We start from the raw sequence: 15,924 nt of genomic DNA on the forward strand, positions 1-15,924 counted from the left end.
CTGCAGCCACGGGCGGCTTTCGCGCCGCGGCCCTCTAAATCTCCCCCGACTTGTGCTGGGGAGGCTAATCCCGGCCCAGCTCCCCGCAGCTCCCGCTAACCCTTTGCCATCCTGGCCCTGCGGGGGCTCTGCGACAGAGACAGCTGGGCCAGCAAACCATCCCGCAGGGAGTGAGCCAGCCCACCGGCTCCCCCAGGTTATCCAGGCTGCGGATGAACCTCCTGGGAAACCAGGCTGGGAGACAGCGGCGCCTTCACAGGCAGCAGAGACCTCCCACGCTCAGGACACCTACGGGGCCTGGCAGCACCTCAGCCTGGCCAAGGGACCTGGCCACGGCTGCCAGCAGTGTCCAGGGTTGTTGGAACAGGGTGAAGGCAGGACGGACACCAGGGGATAAGGAGGGATGGAGGAAGAAGCCGGATGCTGTGGCCGGGTGAGGGAGAAGGGTGCTGGAGTAGCCGGCCCTGGGAGCTGGAGGCTCCTCTCCCACCTGAGCAGAGTGAAGATATCAAGAAAAAGGCTCCAAATCGGATTGACACCCCCCTTTCGTCCTCCCTCTAATAAAGTTTATTATCAGCCAGGCTCTAATCCTTTTAAATCCCCCGTGCTGGGGGAAGGGCTGGGATTAGGGGAGGGCAGCGTAATCCCAATGAATTTGTTACAGGGGGATTTAGGCAGCACCAGGAGAGCAGATGGTCCCTGCCCCGGCTCTGGAAAACAACCATTTTCCTTAATGATTCGTAACAAGGATAAAAGGGCAGGGAGAAATGGGGCCAGAGAGGCAGAGCCGAGCTGCGAGCTGGGCACCCGCAGCGACGATGCTCAGAGGCACCTCCCCAACTGCTGCCATTCCCAGTTTTAGTCCTCTGAGCAACTTCTTTTGCAGCAGCAGCTCCACAAACCCTCAGCTTCCCAGTGCTGCTGGCAGCCCCTGGCCCGGTGGACAAGGCCGATGGGCTGGGCTGGTTCTGCTGCCCCTTGACCACCCCATGTGCCAGGGACGAGGCAGCACAGCAGCACCTACATTGGCAAAAATAATTTATTGCACTACGACAAGGCGAGAGCGAGGGGGAGCACAGGCAGGTGGGTGAGCGTGGGGTCAGTGGGCCAGGCTCCAGCCCCCAGCACAGCCAGCTGGGAGAGTGGAGGGTCAGGGAGCTGGGGGGATACCCTGAGGCGTCCCCACAGCTACAAGGTTTAGTGGTGCAGAGGGGAGAAGGAGCGAGCATAGAGCAAAGCTAGGGGCCTGGGTACCCGCAGCTGGGGGAGTCCCAGCCCTGGTCCGCGCTGCACTCTTAGCACCCTTGGTCATCCCCATGCAGGACCCCACCACGCTCCTAGGCCAGAAATGAGCCCAGGGAACACAGGAGTGGATGCGGTGTCTTTTCCACAGCCTCTTCCTTGTCTGGCTGCAGCCAGGGGCTCCCTCCGGCCCTGCTCCGCCTTGGGAAATGAGAGCAGAGCACAGCCCCTGCCCACCCACCTTCCTCCCCTTCCGCCTGCCCGAAACAGTGGCCAAAGCCACAGGTGAGAGCTGCAAGAGTGGGGCAGCTCCGGGTGGGGAAGCAGCAAATCCTTCCTTTCCCACTCTACAACCGGCCTTGCTGTCAGCCCGCCAGCGCCTGGCCCACAGGCAGAGGCTGCCCAGGGCCAGAGGCGCTTGGCCCCGGCTCCCTGCTGCGGCTCACGCCATGGGGAAGCCTGGGCGGCCCTTGCGGGAGCGCATGCGGAGCCGGAAGAAGGTGTACATGCCCAGGAGGCACATGGAGGAGAGCAGGTAGAGCACGATGCACAGGCTGACGTCCACGCGGGAGAAGCCGAGGCCCAGCACGCGGAACCAGGGGCTCCGGCGCAGGCCCTCGCCCACGGCCGCCGCCTCATCGCCGTGGCGCCAGGCGCCCAGGCCGCGCTGGCGGGGCCGCTCCCAGCCTGCCGCATAGTCGAAGTCGTGGGGGCCGCCGGCCACCAGGTGCAGGGTGTCGCGCTTGCTGAGGCGTCGGCGCCGGCCGGCCGCCCGCAGTGCCTTGCTCTTGAAGTGCTGCTCGCTGAAGGAGTCCAGGTCCACGATGTCATCCTGCGCCTCGCGCGCCTTGCCGTTTAGCCGCACGATGCTGGGCCGGCGCAGCTCCGAGGAGCCCGGCCGCTCCGGAGCTCCCCCTTCCCCTTCCGCACCCTCCTCTGGCGGCTTCTCCTCCTCTTCATCTTCTTCCTCTTTGTCTTCCTCCTCCTTGTCCCTCTCCGTCTCTCCATCTCTCTCTGCAGGTCGGTTGGTGCTGAGCCTCATGTCGGCTGCTGCCCTCTCCCTGGCCAGGAGCTCCGTGTCAGGCTCGGTGTAGCCCAGGTCGATGTTGCCAGGGGAGAAGTGGCCCTCGAGGAAGCGCAGCACGGCCGGCTCGTCCCACACGTGCACCCCACTCTCCTCCTTGTGGCACAGGGGACACATGTCCGGCGGGGGCCACTGCAGCTTGGGGAACTTGGGGTCCTCTGTGTCACTACCTGGAGCAACAGGACCCAGCACCAGGGTTAGAAATGCTTCTGCCCCCAGCGACAGCAGGGGCGGGCACTAGGGCACCACCACAGTGCCTGCCCCTTAGGGATACTCTGATCTCCCTCCCCTGCCCAAACACTGGGAAAGCCCTGCATCTTCCCAGCCACCTCCAGCCCTGAGGGAACAGGGTCACAGGAGACCTCCCGGCTCCTCTTGGGACACAGTGTCCTCACTGCAGGGATGCACAGGCAGGCTGCCAGCTGCAGGCTGCTCAGCAGGGGGAATGAATCCTGGGATTTGCTCACTGGTGGAGGGGAACGAAGCACAAGCTTTCCTAGGAAATCTCCCCCTGCTTCCTGCCAAAAATTGGCTTTATCCCTTGGGCACTGCTCCTTGGCTCTCCCTCTGGGAGATCACCCACAGCACACACTGGTGGGGTCACGGGACCCACCGGAGCTGAGTACCCGGGAGAAAGGAGGTGGCCCCAACACGCAGTCCCGGTGGGACTCGCTTGTCTCCTTTCCAGGCGCACGGCTTTTGTCCCCAGCTCCAGCCGTGCAGCTGGGGCCCAGTGGGCAGGGAAACGAGACCGCTTGGAGGAGCTGTCTCGGGAGAAGGGGTCCTCCTGGGACACATGGCAGCTCTGGAAAGCTCTCCGCAGGGAGCCGGATAAAATTTAAGCGCGGCTCCGAGGGGGTGCCCACGCCACGCAGACAGCTGCCGGGGCACCATCCTCTCCTCTCCATCAGCCAGCAGAGCAGCATGAGATGTTGCTTTACGGGCACCTACGAGTGCAGTTTTGGCAGGAGGAGGGCTCACAGCCTCTCTGCTGTGACAGGACCCGGAGCACACATGATTCCCAGTGCTGCCGAGCAGGAAAGAGACACTTCCACATCTCCTCTCCTCCCTTCCCCTTGGAAAAGCGTCCCAGCTTCCATCTCCTGCAGCTCTGGGCTATGTGTCACGACAGCCCCTCTCCCTGGCCTGGGGCCTTCCCATGTACCCTGTGGCACCAGGCGCTTACCGGCCAGTCGCGCGTTCACCTCGTTGTGGTGCGACCAGAGCCAGAAGACGGCCTCCTGCCGGCCCAGCACCTTGTCCATGGACTCGGCGGCCATGGCCTCAAAGTGCTGCGCGCACTCCTGGCACCCAAAGAAGTTCCTGACGTAGCAGCGCATGGTGCTCAGCACCTCCAGCGGCAGCTCTAGGGGAGGGCAGAGAGGGACGTGTCCAGACCCAAAGCGCCCACAGCACCACGCGTATCCCTCCTCCCAGGCACCGAGCCGATACCTTTGTCCGGGCCGCTCTGGAAGGCCTGGAGCGTGAGCAGGTGAAAGAGGGTCCAGAGAGAGCAGGGGTAGCCGCGGAAGTGGGGCTCGCTGCCCTGACAGCCCACCCAGGTCACGTTGGTGGGCAGCATGGCGGGGTGGGGGTCCTGAAGGAGGGACAGACACAGGGTGAGGCAGCTGGAAGCGAAAGCAAGGCAGGAACGAGGGGAAGGGGGGCCGAGTGCTGCCTTACGTCTGCCTTGTTCTTCATGGCCTCCTTCAGGACATCACGAGGCAGCTCGGGCTCCGTCCAGTTCCTCAGCCAGTCGTCCAGGGCCTGCAGGTAGGTCTGGACGAAGGGGCGTCCGGGGAAGTACTGCACGGAGAGGAGACGCGCGTGAGAGGAGAGCGGCCAGCCCAGCACCCGCCAGGGTGGCCCCGACTCAGCCCTTCTTCCATTTGCATCCCAGCCATCTGGGCCCAGCGCTGGAGCTCGGGTCGAGCCCCTCGGCATCGTCTGAGGAGCGCCAAAAGCTGCCCCAGCAATAAGTCAGCTCAAATCCGATTAGCATCGGCACTTTAAAATGGCACGCGCTCCAGGGAGAAGGGTGAGCGGGTGAGTATGTGCCGCTGACGGACGGACACGGGCATCAGAGGGACTGACCCCACCACGGTTACAAGAGGGCAAGGGGACAGCAGCGGGACAGGGAGAGGAAAAGCAACGGGGAAGTGAAGGAAAAGAGCCTTTTGCAAGGGCTCCCCCCTGAGCCCAAGGGGATTTTGAGCAATTCCATGGATTGCACCGAAAGTCACTAACTCAGCCGGGGAATTTACCTACGATCTGACATTTGTGCTGCGAAGCTCAGCACGTCCCTCTCCCCACATACCCCAGAAGAGGTTTTTCTGCATGATGCCTTGCTTTCCCATCATCCTTTCTTTCCCCACTCATTATTTTTCCCCGCTTTTGCTGAAAAGCTTGGAAACGCAATAGTTAAACCTAGGCCCCGGTGGCCACCGGAGGGTGAATTCCCTGGTTGGCCAAAGTGGGCGGCCGGGCTGGCAGCAATCCTGGTGCCACTGCTCCGACCCGTGGAGGAGAGCCGAAACGGCAGCGCTGGCTCCGCATCATTGGGCTGCCTCGAGCAGAGCCCAGCACCTCCCACATGGAGCTTCCCCTCCTTCCTCTTCCTCACAGCCGAGTGCTGCCGCTCACCCCTGGCCAGGGATGGGGCTTGCTGGGACAGTTCCAAGTGGATCTGGAAGCTGTCCCTCCTCCCTACAGCCTGGCTCCGCAACGGGACGCAGCGAGGGGTAACGGCACCATCATGCGCCCGATGGAAAAACACTGCAGGCTCTGACCTCTAACAGGAACCTCGTGGGATGAGGTGTTTATTTAATGAAATACTCCATGTTCCAGAAGGGAAGAAACAGCAAAGGCAGTAACAGGTGGCAAGTAGAAGGAGAAACGGGTTCAGTACAGCCAGGTCAAGTGCACCTCGGTCCTGACCTCTTCTTACGCCTCCTTTCTGCCCTGTGTCTGCCCCGCTGTGCTCACCCTGCCGCCCTTCACATGTGCACCCCATTCCTTGCTGTGAAAAGGGCATGAAGTCATGATGAAGCTCTAAATTAGGCTATTCCAGAGCACAAGTCAGCACAGTCTCTTCCCCGACTGTAAAAGAAGCCTGCAGAAGCCTGCAGCCCTAAACAGAGCATTCAAGTCAGGAGATGAGAATTAGGCAGCGCAAGCTCCTCTACTCACGTCCCTGCCAGCCCCAGCTGGGGGTCTGCATTTCCGTGGGAAACACCTTTTGCCTCAATGCAACAGCTTGTGCAAATGATGTGGCCACTCTGCCCATGTTGAACCCCAGCTGGGCCCTTGTCTGGACCTTTCCAGCACCTGCTTTTGGCTGCTGGCTCCCATCAGGACTTACAGCCTGCCAGATTAAGGAATCTGCCCCTGTCGAGGATCTCATCTGCAGACTGGACTAGGAGCAAGCTGCGTCTTTGCCTTCTGTTGAGCAGCATCGCCCAAGCTCCTTAATCAAACTCACTGCCTTGAGTCACCGCGGGCAGAACCGCGGGTGCAGCCGTTACGTGGCCGTCCAGAAGGCGGCACGAAAAGGAAAACACCACGAGCAAAGCGCAGGGCCAGAGCCAGGCCCGCTGCCAGCCGCAGAAGGCTCTGTAGGGACAGCTACAGCAGGGAACGGCCCGGGGAGCGGTGAGGGACTCACCAAGCGGCAGGAAGCGCCGCTCACATCGGAGACAGCCTCGACGGAAGCCCGCGAGCAGCGCGGCTTTTGTTATCGGCCCCGCAGGGACTCAGCCACATCCTGCGCCGACGTTTAACAGCATCAACAGATATATGGAAATGCAGAGAGGTTCCCTATCGATGCTGAGAAACAGCACTTGCGCCGACAGGCTCTCACAGGGATTTTAGCCTGCTGGATTAAGGCATCCCCAGAGATCCAAATTCCCACCCAAGCTCAGCTCTGACTTGCTGTGCTCCTAGCGCAGGCTGGCCTCGTTGCAGGTGTAGTTCACCCGGCCGAGCAGGCGCGGGACAGGGCAGTGCCACGTGCGTGGCAGGGAGGCCGGCACGCCACACTCCTCCCCCCAGACGAGGCCTCCGCCGTCCTCACCTTGGCCAGCAGCGCCACGTAGCACTTCAAGGCTGACAGCGCGGCTCCCGACAGCACTCGGGTCCGGGTGACCTCCACCCGCAGCGAGTAGTGGAGCGCAGACTCCAGGTCGGCCATGTACACCTTGGAGCTGGGGAAGCAGGACAACGTGCACGATGGCTGTGAGCGTTTTACTCAACCAGAGGCACCTTTGTACCCTGAGGGACCCGCTCCGTGGAAGAGAGTTTTCTTTGCCACAGTGATAAGAGGCTTTCCCTGGCGGAAAGTCATGGTCGTGGCCTTCTGCTGACTCACCAAGGACTCTCCTTGGTCTGTGCACAGCCCTGCACAGACACGGCCCCTCCTTCTGCTCCCACCTGCCTGCCCCAAGGTCTGTCTCCCCCAGGTTCCTGCAGCCCCAAAATGATTGAGCTGTCACCTGCACCTGGCTCCTTGAGAAGGGGCTGGTGCAGGCGGGGGCCATGCAAGGCTGAGGGGCCCTCACCGGTCAGCATGCTTCAGCAGGGCCGTGGTGGTCACATTGGAAGCACTGGAAGTCACATTCAGCTTGTAAGAGCCCCGAGTCACGCCAGGGAGCATCCTCAAGTAGTAGGTGTAGAAGGAACGTGCCTCCATGTGCCTGCGAGGAAGGAGAAGTGTGAGTGAAGCCCCTCTCCATTCCAAAGGGATGCTGGCTGCGACAAGGGGGCAAATTTGGCCCAAGACTTTGAGGTGGACCTAGAATAACCGCTCTGCGACCTCTCCTGCTCTGCCGGGGACACCTCTGCTCCCGAGCACAGGATGATTAAAGCTCTCCATCTGCCACAGCAGCAGGTATCTTGGCCCACACCCCTCAGTGCATCTTTTATTGCGTGAGCCAAGGCTGGGACATCCCAGACACACAGCCCTCCCTGGCACCCTAGAGAGGGAGGAGGGTGTGGGAGCCAGCGAGGGCTGCAGGGCGGAGGGCAGCCCTGCCAAGCCCACCTAGCACATCGGCAGAGCAGCGGGCAAGCCCAGGGGACGCAGAGCTGCCTCCCTCACAGCCCAGTGCTCACCCGCAAGCAGATGGCGGAGAGGCAGCATCGTCACAAGCAATTTTCCCCTCCGCCAGCTCCGCGGCGGGCAAACAATGGCTCTGCTTCAGGCAGAGCTGGCATCGCTCCTCCTGCTGCCTCTCCTGCTCCCTCACCTGCTGCCGCCCACGCCAAGCAGGTCCCCCCCGGGGAACATCCCCTGTCCCCGGCGTGGTGGCACCAAGCGCCACGTCCTGCACATTTTGGGGGCAGCCTGGGGCTTGCGGCCCCTCCAGGCGCCTCGCTGGCCCGGCCAAAGCTCCATCTGGCCACCTCTTGATGTGCCAGTCGGCGGCAGGAGCCGCTTAGGGAGCGGGCGCCTATTGTTCCCCGCCAGCCGTTCTGAGCCAGCCATTGTGCACCGCCTAATGAACTGCTCTGCAATTAGAAATCTGACGGGGAAGAGGGTGAGGCACCAGCCTGGTGTCCTGCCAGGCTTGGGATGCGGTGGATTTATCCATCAAGCAGCAGCGCAACCGGTGGGGATGCAAGAAAAGCCTGTGGCCAAGCGGCTCCAAAGGCACTGGGACCCAAACAGGGAAGGCCACCAAGAGCCACCGGCACGACAGGGCCCCTCCACCATGAGGAAAACATCCCTGTGGCTCTTGCCAACCCGACGGGAGCTCTGCGCTGAAGCCACCTGGCTCTTCCCTCTGGCACATGCATAGCACTGACCATGGTGAGGGGAAAGCCCATGCCCATGGGGCACAGCAGCGTCACCACAAGGCCCTGGCCCTCCCGCAGCCAGGGCCTTCCCCTCCGTGTCCCCGGACTCACACGGGCAGGCGGGAGAAGGACCCATTCCTAAGGAGCAGGTATGTAGAAGGGAAGGAGGTCACCCCAAACTTCTTCACGAGCTCCTCCTCGCTGCTCAGCACCCTCCGCACGGCGATGTTCTCGTACTGCAGCATGTCCAGCGCCACCTGCAAGCCAAGGAGCTCCGGGGTCAGACGGGCCAGGGAGCCAGATATCCCAGCCCTGACTGCACCCGCTTTCCCTCTGTGGTGGAGAGGGGCCCCAGGGCTATCTAGCACCCTATACAACACCCCGTGCCTTCAAAGCAGCACACAAACACGAGCAAACCTCCCCAATTTCCTCGAGAGCTCGCAATCCAAGATGTGAAAGGAGAGTTCACTTTCTGCAAACTGGCTGCGTGTCTCAAAGCAGGACACACATGTTCAGAGGCCTTCGTGTGAGCAGCCCCTCCTGGCCTGCCTGCTTTCAGCTGTACACACCTCTCTGCCCACAAAGGAGTCGCTCTTCTCGAAGACCATCGCCAGGTACTTGACACTGTTCCTCTGGAAGAAGCTGTGAACCTCGTCTGCACTGTGGGAGAGGAGCGGAGTGAGCGGCCGCGCACGCCCGGAGATCCCAGCGGGTGCCTCCCGCCCGGCCACGCGGGCGGATGTTTTGCCCTCTCGCATGAAAGGAGCTCAGCCCTCATCCGTGGGGATTTGTCACAGGACGGCGGCGCTGGGCTCAGCTTTGCTGAGGCAGCAATTCCTCCCTGCTGAAGTTTCCAGCCCATTTTTCTGCTCTGCTTCACAGCTTCTGTGAAAACTTGCCTGGGTTAGCTGAGGAACACAGCTACGGAGAGGGGAGCTGCACACTCACCCCAGGGGGAAAAAAACACAGCAAAGGCTGCGAAGCCGGACACCCTCTTCTCTGCGGGGCTGCAGCAGAGCACGGAGGAGGTCCCCCCAGCGTCACCCGTGCCAGAGGCGAGCCAGCCTCTGTGCCGGCACAGAGCAGCAGCAGAGCTGCTCAGGTCTAGCCCTGCAGCTGAGCCCGGCGTGGCTCAGGGCGGGGACACCGCCACGTCCCTTCCCAGCCCTGCTGCCACCTGCTCTAATTCAACCCAGGCTGACGAGCAGGTTCCTTAGGAGACATGCCAGGGACAACGAAGGAACCAGGGGAGTCGCCGAAGGAACTAGGGGAGGCGGCAACGAAACCAGTGGCTCACGGCTGCCTGGCTCAGAAAGTCGCCCATCCTGTCCTGGCCACGTCCTAGCAGCTGGCTGGGTCACGGGCGTCAGGGCACGAGTCTCTCCCACGCCAGGCGGGCAGCTCGGCTGCTGCCTCGCGCACGTGGCAGCACCAACTGCCCCGGTGCCCAGGCCTCCCTCCTCCTGCCGCCGGCACCGCATCACGCAGCCCCTCCAGGAACAAAACCACATCGCTTGCCTTTAGTTGCTCCATGCAGCCCTGCGTTTCTCCCTCCTAGGTGAGAATACATCAAACACCTCACCAAAGTCCCGAGATCGGGTCTATCGCGTTTCTCACGCCTGGAAACAACTATCAGTTACTTTATCACAGAAAAGTGCCCATTCAGGCCAGCACTGCCTGCTATTGACACACCGACGTCCCAGATTTCCCCTGTTTTCCATGTCCCTCCATTTTTATGAGTTTTCTTTTTTTCAGTTAAAAATGCATAAAGCAGGCTGTAAATGCCTCTAACCCACTCAGACTACTTCTGTTTCCCCTGGAAGGTGGGTGGGAGTGGAGGAAGCACTCTGCTCTCGCTTTTGGCTCAGGACTTCCATTAGAAATCCCCGCTTTGCTACCCAAACTGCATGTCCAGCTGCCAGGCTCTCCCCAGAGCCAGGAAGGAGGTTATCAAGTAGCTGCCAGATAGAAACACTTGCTTCCACCTCTGGCACAGCCATTTCTGTCCCATCCTTCCCAAAGAGGGGCCGGGAGCCATTCCCTCCTTCCTGGCACCCAGCTCCACAGCCCGTGCGCGGCCTTGGGCCGGTGGCCACCCCTACCTTGCTGGCTCCAGCGGAGGACAGGCGGGCGGCCAGGCGTCGTGGCTCTGCTCCAGGTGGGTGATGATGCTGTGCCGGAGGTCCCGCACTGTGGCACTGGGATCTGCCGGGGGGACGACACGCGGACGGTCAGGGAAGCTCCCAAACTCCGCGACTGAGCCCAGCCCATCCCGGGCAGAGCGGTGTCGGGCTGAGCATCGCCCCAGGGCTGCCAGCGTCACCCCTGCCACTGCGGTCCCAGCAGGGAGCCCTTGTGCGTGGGGCCACGGGGCTTCCCGCACCCCAGGAACCGCGGCTGTGAATACTCACTGGAAATCCTTATCCCATCTTCTGCCTTCTTGGAAAAAGCTCTGAAAAACTGAAAGGGAGAAACAAGAGAAGGTTGCAGAGAACTGGCCCGGGGGCAGGCAGATAGCCCAGCAGGCAGGTTCCCCATGTCTTGGCCTCTCCGCCTCGTGCCTCAGTTTCCCCACATGGAAACACCTGGGCTCTTTCACAGCTTATCGCTTTCTAAAGCTCATTTGGCATGAGATGAAGGCACAGACTTATCAGCAGCTCTCCTAGGTGCATTCAGGCCCGTCGTTGCATTAGAGCGTATCGACCGATACCACAGCCAGGGACCTCCCTGGCACAGCCCTGTGCACCCCTGCCCACCCCGAAAAGCCGCCAGGGTGTCGCCACTGTCATCACCAGGCCGAGACACCGCAAGGACGAGGATGGGGGCAAAAAGCCGCAGCAGAGAGAGCCCGGGGCGAGCGCGGGTGCACAGGAGACAGGGAGGAGAGCCGGAGGCAAGTAAGGCCTTATGAAAAGGAGGATCAAACGCCTTGTCTCTGAGCCCGGGCCTGGCTGCGCACGGGCTGGACGGACCTGTTGGCTGCTCGAGCGGCCTCTGCCAGCCTGGCCCGACCTGCTCCCGCTGAGGGGGCCGCCGGCGGGGCTGAGCAAGGACGGGTGCTGCCAGCTCCATGTGCGCCTCACCGCTCGGGGACAGGGGTGTGGGCAGGCAGCCGGGAGCCGGCCACACGTGTGCCGAGCGCGGGCGCACAGGAGGTGCTTCTGCGCGACCCGCAGAGGCAGCCCAGAGCCTCCTGCTCCTGCAAACCGCAGCTCTCTGCTGCAGAGCTGTGGGAAAGGGGAAGCAAAGGGTTTATCCTGGCTCTGCGCGGGCTGCTTCCCGCCCGGAGCGCCCGCTCATGCGACGCGGCCGCCCACGAGGGCCCTGCGCAGGTGGCAGCGCCAACGCAGCCCCGTTGCGACAGCGCCTGTTTGCTCAGCAGGGCTGGCAGCGCGCGCTGTTTGCGGAAGCCTCTCGGGTCCGAAGGAGACGGGGAGAAGCTGGGACGAGGCAGGCACTGCCGCAGCGGCACACGCTCCCTCACAGCCGCTCCCACCACCACGGCTCCCTCTCCCAGCAGGGAAGGGGGCAAGCTGGGGCTTAGCTGCTGCAAAGGGTGCAGGTTTTGCAGGGAGCTTCCGCAAAGCGCCCGGGATGGGGAGCAAAGTGCCAGGAGGGCTCCCTTGTGCTGCGGCTGAGCTCGGGAGCCCGGTGCCCTGCCACGGCGCCAGGGGCCACAGTGACGGACGGAGCCCGCTGCTGGCGAGCACAGCCAGAGCCGGGGTGCGGGGCCCTGCGAGCACAGGAAACACCCGCTGGTGAGGGGACGGAAACTGTGCCAGCGCCAAGGCACGTGAGCTGCCCGGCACGGAGGAAAGGCCACCGCGGGGCCGAGCTCACCGGGGCAGCACCAGCCCCGCATGGGCTCCCGCGCACGCCAGCTCCGCGGCCACGGCGCCAGAGGCAGCTTGCATTGCCAGACGCCACGGTCCCCTCTTCTGTTCTGGAGCAAAAGCAACCGTGGGGCCTCCTCCGCTGGGAGCTGGACCGGATCCAGGTGCCTGCTTCCCTTCAGAGAAGCGTCCAGGGCCATGGGTCCAGAGGATGGTGAAGAAGGCCCTGCTCTTCCTCACCATGCTCTTGGGGACAGGGTCCCAGAGAGACACCCAGAGGCAGCACAAGGACAACAGTTCAGGCAGAGGACGCATGACACCCTCCTTGCATGGCCCTCTTGGCACACGTCTCAACTCCGAGCATAAGAGCTAACTATTAAGTCCCCATCTCCCTCCTCCTCCCTCAGGTAGCCTCAGCTTCCACCTCTCGCTTCTCAGCTATCCCGCTTGTGGGGCTGCATCCCAGCTCCCGCGGCTTCATTGCTTGTGCTGGAGCGGGCCTCTGTTTGCACAGGGAACCACCGGGATCCTCCGTGTTTACACAGCTAAGCTGCCGGGCAGGGGATCAAGAGGTGGGACTGCGCCCCAGCAGCCAACAACAACACAGCCACCCGCTGCGCTGGCCCCGGGCAAGCCACTCCAGCGGTCACCGACACGGCCTGATGCCAAGCGCTGGCAGCCGGCGAAGCCCCGACAGGCGCGAGGCTGCGGTTAATCCGACGGAGCTGGAGAAAGAGCAGCGCTGGGGAAGGCAAGCACGGAGAGGGGCCTGGCAGACAGGCCTTACCTTGAGCGTGGGGAAGCCGGTGATCCCGAAGTCCGCGCACACTTGCTGGTTGGCCTCGTCGGCGCAGTCGAGAGCGGCAATCATCACGGCGGGTCTCCACTCTGCGGGGACACAGGGACACGGTCAGCGCTGCCGGGGCGAGGACGGCTCAAGCACAGGCCAGCGGAAATCCACCCTCGCAGACCCCATCCAGCGCGCGGGAGAGGGCAGCTCAGTGAGAGGAGCGGTGCCGTGGGGCAATGTCCACCCCGCTGAGACCCACTCCGCACCTGCAGCAGCTCCTGCCGCGCCGGACGCCGCAGGCGATGGCTGCGAGCCAGGCAGCCAGGGCGCCAACCCGGTTCTCCCGGCCGCTGCATCCGGGAGGCCGCGTAACGCGACTCGCGCTGCTGGCGGCCAGGGAAGCTGGCGCTGCAGGGCCCCAGGGCTCTGACAGCCGGGACAGCCCCAGCGGGACCAACCCTGGGGCGGCCACAGGAGCAGCCCTGCCAGGGCTGGGAGTCAGCTCGGAGCATCTATTTGCTCCAAGTAAGCTCCAAAAAAGGGGGGCTGGAAATGGGTTTGGGAGGCCCCAGGGTTGCCTACCCCATCCTGCCCCCCAGCAGGGCCTGATCCCTGCAGTATGACAGGATGCCAGCTAAGTGGGCACTGCTCCATATGGTCCTCATCGCTTCCCATCCACCCAAACGCTTCAAGCACCGGGCTGGATACTACTACAGGAGTGCCAAGTCTGAGGTCACCCTAAAGCTTCTGAAGGCATCGGGGCAACCCGGGCACCAAGGGCGACACAGGGAGCCGCCGGCTTGCCTCACTGAGCCGTGGGCTCTGCTGCTGAGCCGCTGCAGCACCAGACACAGCGTGGGCCTGGCATGTCCTCTCCCACACCCAGCGCGAGCATCCAGGCGTGGGATCCGTGCTCTTAACCCATCCCTGGAGCCCTCTCCCGCCTCATTCTCCCAGCACGGTCCCTAAATGTACACCCTCCTGAAAAAAAATCCCAGCTTGTCCGGGCCTTCTGCAGCCTTCTGACCCCAGGGCACATCCTTGGGGCTGGCTCCTGGCCTCTCCACAGTTCCTCCTATGCCTTTCCCGGCCCAACATCCCCAGGAAAGCGCAGCAGATGCCCCTGCACTCTGTTGCCACACGGGCTGCAAGGGAGGAAACGGTGCAAGAGGCAAATAAAGAGAGAGGGCAAGCAGGGACTGCTGCGAGCAGCTCAGAGCCAGGGGCAAAATAGAGACAAAACTTCCAAAATGGTTTGTTTTTCTGCTCGAAGAAACAAGCCAAAGGAAGCAAGGGCTCTCCTTTGGAGAGGGGAGGGAGAGGAGGCTGCACTGGCACCTACACCCGGCTTGTGCCACCCTACATGGGAATCTGCAAGAGGCCCAGGAGGCATCTGGACCATCCTGTTTTGAGGGTAGTAACACACAGGAGGCCCTAGGGGATCCCTTCTGGCTCTGGGGCAGGCGAGGAAGGTGCATCTCTCTCCCTAAAGTTCTTCCAAGTTCTCCAAGCAGAGACTCTCCCCGTTGCTCGGTCGCTGATGCCAGACGCCGCGTAGCCGACGGGGCTGGCAGTGGGAGAACTGGATCACCAGGCTGAGCCCTCATGGAGCAGCAGCTCCGGGGGCAGCCGGAGGCAAGGCGCGCTCCACGGTACTCATCGGCACGTGGCTCCCGTGATTGCCAGGGCGCCAACGTCCTCCCCATTAAGCTCAATCCTGCAAAAATCCACCTCGGGGAAGAGCAGGCGACTCCTTCCGCCCCGTCCAGCACGCGGCCCTGGCGGCGGCTCCGTGACCCTCTTTCCAGCGCTGGGGAAGTCCAAGGGCAGCACGACCCCCCGCGCTGTGCCCCAGCCTGGCTCGCAGTGCCCAAGACCAGCTCCAGCCCCAGGATAGGAGGCAAAGGGAGAGCTCCGAGGTCAGCAGCTCTGTCCAGCTCAGGTGCTGTGGAGCCAACAGCCACCATCTCCTGAGGCCGTCGCCCAGGCCACCACGCTGGATCCTCAGGAACAGCCACGATCAGCCAGTCCATCGTCGGGAAACCCCGAGAACGAGAGCCGGGCGGTGGGCACCGTCACGCCACCGCTGGGCCCTGGATGCCACCTCTTCGCTGCAGATTCACGGGGCAATCACGGGCAGCTCCTTGAGTCCCCTGGCCCCAGCACCCACCCTGCAGCGGGCTAAGGGCGCTGGGCACCCTCGGAGGATGCTGAACGGCCCCTGCGGCAGCAGCTCCAACGAGGAGGGCAGTCTGCCTGCAACCCCACCGCGCGGCTGCCGCGGGAGGCCCCCGCCGCCTCCCCTTCCCCTGGGCCGAGGTGCCCGCGGGGGGACCCCGCACTCGCCCTCGCACTCACCGCGGAGGTCGGCGGCCAGCGCCCGCCACGTGGGCGCGAAGTGGACGCAGTGGCCGCACCAGGAGGCGAAGAATTCCACGGCCCAGGCGCTGGGCGAGCGCAGCAAGCGCCGCTCGGCCTCGCCCGCGCTCAGCAGCTCGAGCGCCGGGTCGCCGGGCGCGTAGAGGCCGCGCGGCCGCGCCGCGGGCAGCGCCAGCGCCGGCAGCGCCAGCGCCAGCAGCGCCAGGGCCGCCGCCCAGCGCCCGCCGCCACCGCCGCCCCGCGCGCCCCGCCGCCGCCGCCGCCACATCGCGCAGCCCGGCCCGGCCCGGCGCGGCCCGGCCCGCCGCCCTTTAGCGCCGCCGCCGCGCGGGGGCGGGACGGCCACGCGCCGCCCCTCGCTGACTCAGGGCCCAGAAAGGGGCTGCCGTGACGTCACCGCCCGCGGCGGGGGCGCTGCCCGGAGCGCGGCGCTGACGTCACGCCGCGCTCCCCAAAACGCCCGAGCAGCAACGCGGAGGACAGCGGCGCTCCGGCAGGTACCGGAGCAGAGGCACGGAGCACGGCAAGGACACGGGACACGGCTGTGACACACACCCCCGCTGCATGGGGTGCCCGCGACAGGCCTGGTGTGCGGGGCAGCAGGTGCTGCGGCATGTCCTCAGCCTCCCACACCCAGACTGTGCCAGGGGCACCGTGCAACACATGTCCTCTGTGTGGTCACCTATGTCCTGCTTTCCATTCGAGCCCTTCTTCTTCAAGGGCTCCCAGGCTTGGTTAGGTTAGTGCAGCATTAGGTTATTGCACTTAAGGAGGAGCCTGATGCCAGCACAGCTGCCGGCATC

General features: G+C 63.6%; 1 protein-coding gene across 1 annotated transcript; it reads right to left on the bottom strand.

The window, feature by feature from the left end:
- Positions 1 to 1,672: 1,672 nt before the first annotated feature.
- On the bottom strand, positions 1,673 to 15,389 carry QSOX1 (quiescin sulfhydryl oxidase 1). Its single transcript, XM_088524855.1, has 12 exons — positions 15,101 to 15,389; positions 12,740 to 12,840; positions 10,531 to 10,579; positions 10,222 to 10,324; positions 8,689 to 8,779; positions 8,231 to 8,376; positions 6,883 to 7,017; positions 6,399 to 6,528; positions 4,010 to 4,132; positions 3,779 to 3,923; positions 3,513 to 3,692; positions 1,673 to 2,496 (listed from the first exon to the last, which is right to left on the bottom strand). The coding sequence occupies exons 1-12, from the start codon at positions 15,387 to 15,389 to the stop codon at positions 1,685 to 1,687; spliced, it is 2,304 nt and encodes a 767-aa protein (XP_088380981.1). The 3' UTR covers positions 1,673 to 1,684.
- Between the last annotated feature and the right edge of the window lie 535 nt (positions 15,390 to 15,924).

Source organism: Tinamus guttatus, unplaced genomic scaffold, assembly GCF_059628265.1.
Source record: "Tinamus guttatus ecotype Peru unplaced genomic scaffold, ASM5962826v1 Tinamus_guttatus_pri_ptg000215l, whole genome shotgun sequence".
Classification (NCBI taxonomy): Eukaryota; Metazoa; Chordata; class Aves; order Tinamiformes; family Tinamidae; genus Tinamus; species Tinamus guttatus.

Excerpts from the sequence above, each read along its gene's own strand:
- QSOX1 (XM_088524855.1), bottom strand. The coding sequence starts at position 15,389 with ATGTGGCGGCGGCGGCGGCGGGGCGCGCGGGGCGGCGGTGGCGGCGGG. Across the intron at positions 12,841-15,100 it reads GCTGGCCGCCGACCTCCGCG|AGTGGAGACCCGCCGTGATG; the intron begins GTGAGTGCGAGG and ends GTGTCCCCGCAG. Across the intron at positions 7,018-8,230 it reads TCCTTCTCCCGCCTGCCCGT|GCACATGGAGGCACGTTCCT; the intron begins GTGAGTCCGGGG and ends CCTTCCTCGCAG.